Source organism: Rhea americana, unplaced genomic scaffold, assembly GCF_003343005.1.
Source record: "Rhea americana isolate MKP2758 unplaced genomic scaffold, rheAme1 scaffold_110, whole genome shotgun sequence".
Lineage (NCBI taxonomy): Eukaryota > Metazoa > Chordata > Aves > Rheiformes > Rheidae > Rhea > Rhea americana.
Window position 1 is genome coordinate 2,279,990 of NW_028185151.1, and position 2,667 is coordinate 2,282,656.

The following is a 2,667-nucleotide window of genomic DNA, read 5'->3' on the forward strand; positions in this document are numbered from 1 at the left end:
GCTGCGGCGGGGCGGCCTGGGGCTCGCAGGGGCTGCGCGCGTGGCGCGGTGGCTGCCGCGGAGCCCGGCCTGGGCGGCCGGAAGCGCCAAAATTAGCMGCGTCCGAGGTGGCAGCGAGGCCGCGCTCCTGCTGGCGTCCCGAGAGCGAGGTGCTTCGAGCCTGAGCTTTTAACGTTTCGGTTTTTAACGTTACCGCGTTATGGTAACTGTCTCCACCCAGAGGGTGCCGCGGACGGGATGGGTGTACAGCGGCGTGGAGAAGCCGGAGAGCGTGTCCGATCACATGTACCGAATGGCGCTGCTGGCGCTGGTGGCCCAAGACAAGACCCTTAACAAGGACAGGTGAGATGTCGCTCGTTGTCACGACTCTTGCTGAAGGTGGTGGAAGAGCCGCAAGCAAAGTGCTTACGGCTGCTCTCGTGCTGTGGAAGAGCTTTTAAAGCAGTGGGAGTRTTTGAATTCCTCCCCCCAGTCCCCTTTTGAGGGGCTGCAGTAACCTAGAGAGCTTAAGGGACTTAAGGACTTTTATGACCAAAATCAGAGTGCTGAGGCAGCTTTAACTCAGAGGCTCTGAGCATATAGCTTCTCGCAAGCTATAAATAAGCAAGCTGAAGAGTTTCAGTTAAAAGGCAGTTTGAGAAAGGAGAAGGCAAAGCCATATACTGCACAGATTTTGACAGACTGAGTTAGCGCTCAGCAGCAATAAAGAGACACATAAATCATATAGCACAGATGCGAAAGCGTGGTTAGTGTTGAATGAATTGTCAAGTATGGTATGGAATCATATTTGCTTTGTCGATTCAAGAGAGAATGAAAATGGTGATGACTTTCGAGTATTTTCTTACAGACTGACATAGCTACAGAGTTGTAAGTGTGTTTTGTCAGGTTATATATTGAATTTGGGATGGCTCCAATCAGATTATATTCTACTTGTTACAGGCATAATGTGAAGTGTGTAATGTAGTTAGCTTTTGTTTGCTTGGGTTTGGGAGATGTAACTGAGTACATCACACTTGAATAATATTCTCTTATACAAACTATATTTAAATCTRTATTTACAGTCAGCAGTAGCTAGAAATCAGGAATTAAAATCGTATATAGGTGGAAGCCATTTCTCTTAGCCAAGAAATGAAAAATATTGTGTAGAATTGGGAGGAAAAAACAGAAAATATACAAAGGGGATAGTTTATGCATTTTCTTAAGACATCTTTATTAATTATGAGATGCAACTTAAAATGATGAAAAATTAATTATTCTGTCTTGACTTCTTGTCAGATGCATACGATTAGTTTTGGTTCACGATATGGCTGAATGCATCGTTGGAGATATTGCTCCTGCAGATAATATCTCCAAAGAGGAGAAACACAGGAGAGAAGAGGTATGACGCACTGTCTGAAACCACATGTTTTTAAATATTATGGTGACAGTGAAGAGACCCTCAAAACAACCTAATACTGTCTTTGGCATTGTGTAAATATACCACAAGTAACCATTTTTTTTTTTTTGACATTTTGGTGTTACCCTTGCACTTCTTCGTTTTGTCTGTGTATAGAAGGAGAACACCTGAAGTAATCTCCATACCAACCATTAATTCCTCTACTGACTAGATCTTTTTGCAACTTGAGGTGTTAGTCATATTTACTAGCCTTATCAAGAAGTGGGGAGTAGAGAGTAGGTATACTGAGAAGAGTGGATGACGGTTACTGGAGTTTATACAGTGTCAGATAACTTGAATGCATCATAAACTTTGTTTAAACAATTTGCACAGAAATCTGGTGTAGATGACAATTTTGACATTAGTCTTTACAGTTTGGCGTGATACATTTGATTTTGTCCATGTGTATATCTGAACTGCTGGTTTGTAGATACTGGTTTAGTGTATTATTTGAAGAAAAGATAAACCACTCCTTCAGTCACAGCTAGAGGGCACCATCATGCCTTTTAATTTCAGTTCTTTATAGTATGATGAATGTTCCAGTGGTATTTTTTTTCTACTTTTTTGCTTACTGTTTAAGCTTGAGAGTAAGGATTTAAGACTAATTCTAGACATAACCTGTTTCCTAAGACTAAGTCCGACTTAAAGATCAAAAGACTATTTAGAATTCTTTGAATGCTACCTTTACTAACTGTAATTTCAGTCTTTCTGTTTTTTTTAAGTGTACTTGTTCAATGTATTCTTACACTAAACCCAAAAAACCTTTCCCTAATGCCTCCAAAGGTTGTTTTGTCACCAAGGGTCAGAAATTAACTTGCTTAGAGGGAATTACCATTTGTATTTAGGCACTTAGAGAAGTTTGATGTTTAAATATGTTTACCATTTTTTCTGAAGTGTTTGTAGCTCCTCCTGCTTCCATTTAGCTCAGTAGGACTTTGCTGTTGACCTCATGAGAAGTCATGAGAAGGAGGATCTAGTACTGAACATTTATGTTGACCTTGAACTTCAGGGTAAAATTACATAGAGGGTAGTGGTTTCATTAGATGGCCTGGGCTGAATTATTAATAGTTATTAGTACTCTGCTGCTGAGTTCTTTTGCGCTCTGCTCAGTTGTTTATGTTGAGCTGTTTCAGAAGTTTGCTTGCTTGTTTGGTAAGTTTAATCAGCTAGTCTCACTAAGGCAACAGAAAATTAACTTGATGTCTTTTAAAGAAAGAAGTCTTCTCCCCCCC

General features: G+C 40.8%; 1 protein-coding gene across 1 annotated transcript in view; it reads left to right on the forward strand.

Moving 5' to 3' along the window:
• Positions 1-84: 84 nt before the first annotated feature.
• HDDC2 (HD domain containing 2) overlaps positions 85-2,667 on the forward strand; it is an 11,657-nt gene continuing 9,074 nt past the window's right edge. Inside the window, exons 1-2 of the mRNA XM_085314307.1 lie at positions 85-342; positions 1,276-1,378. Of these exons, the coding sequence (XP_085170433.1) occupies positions 200-342; positions 1,276-1,378 (246 nt within the window). The 5' untranslated portion in view covers positions 85-199. The remainder of the gene's footprint in view (positions 343-1,275; positions 1,379-2,667) is intronic.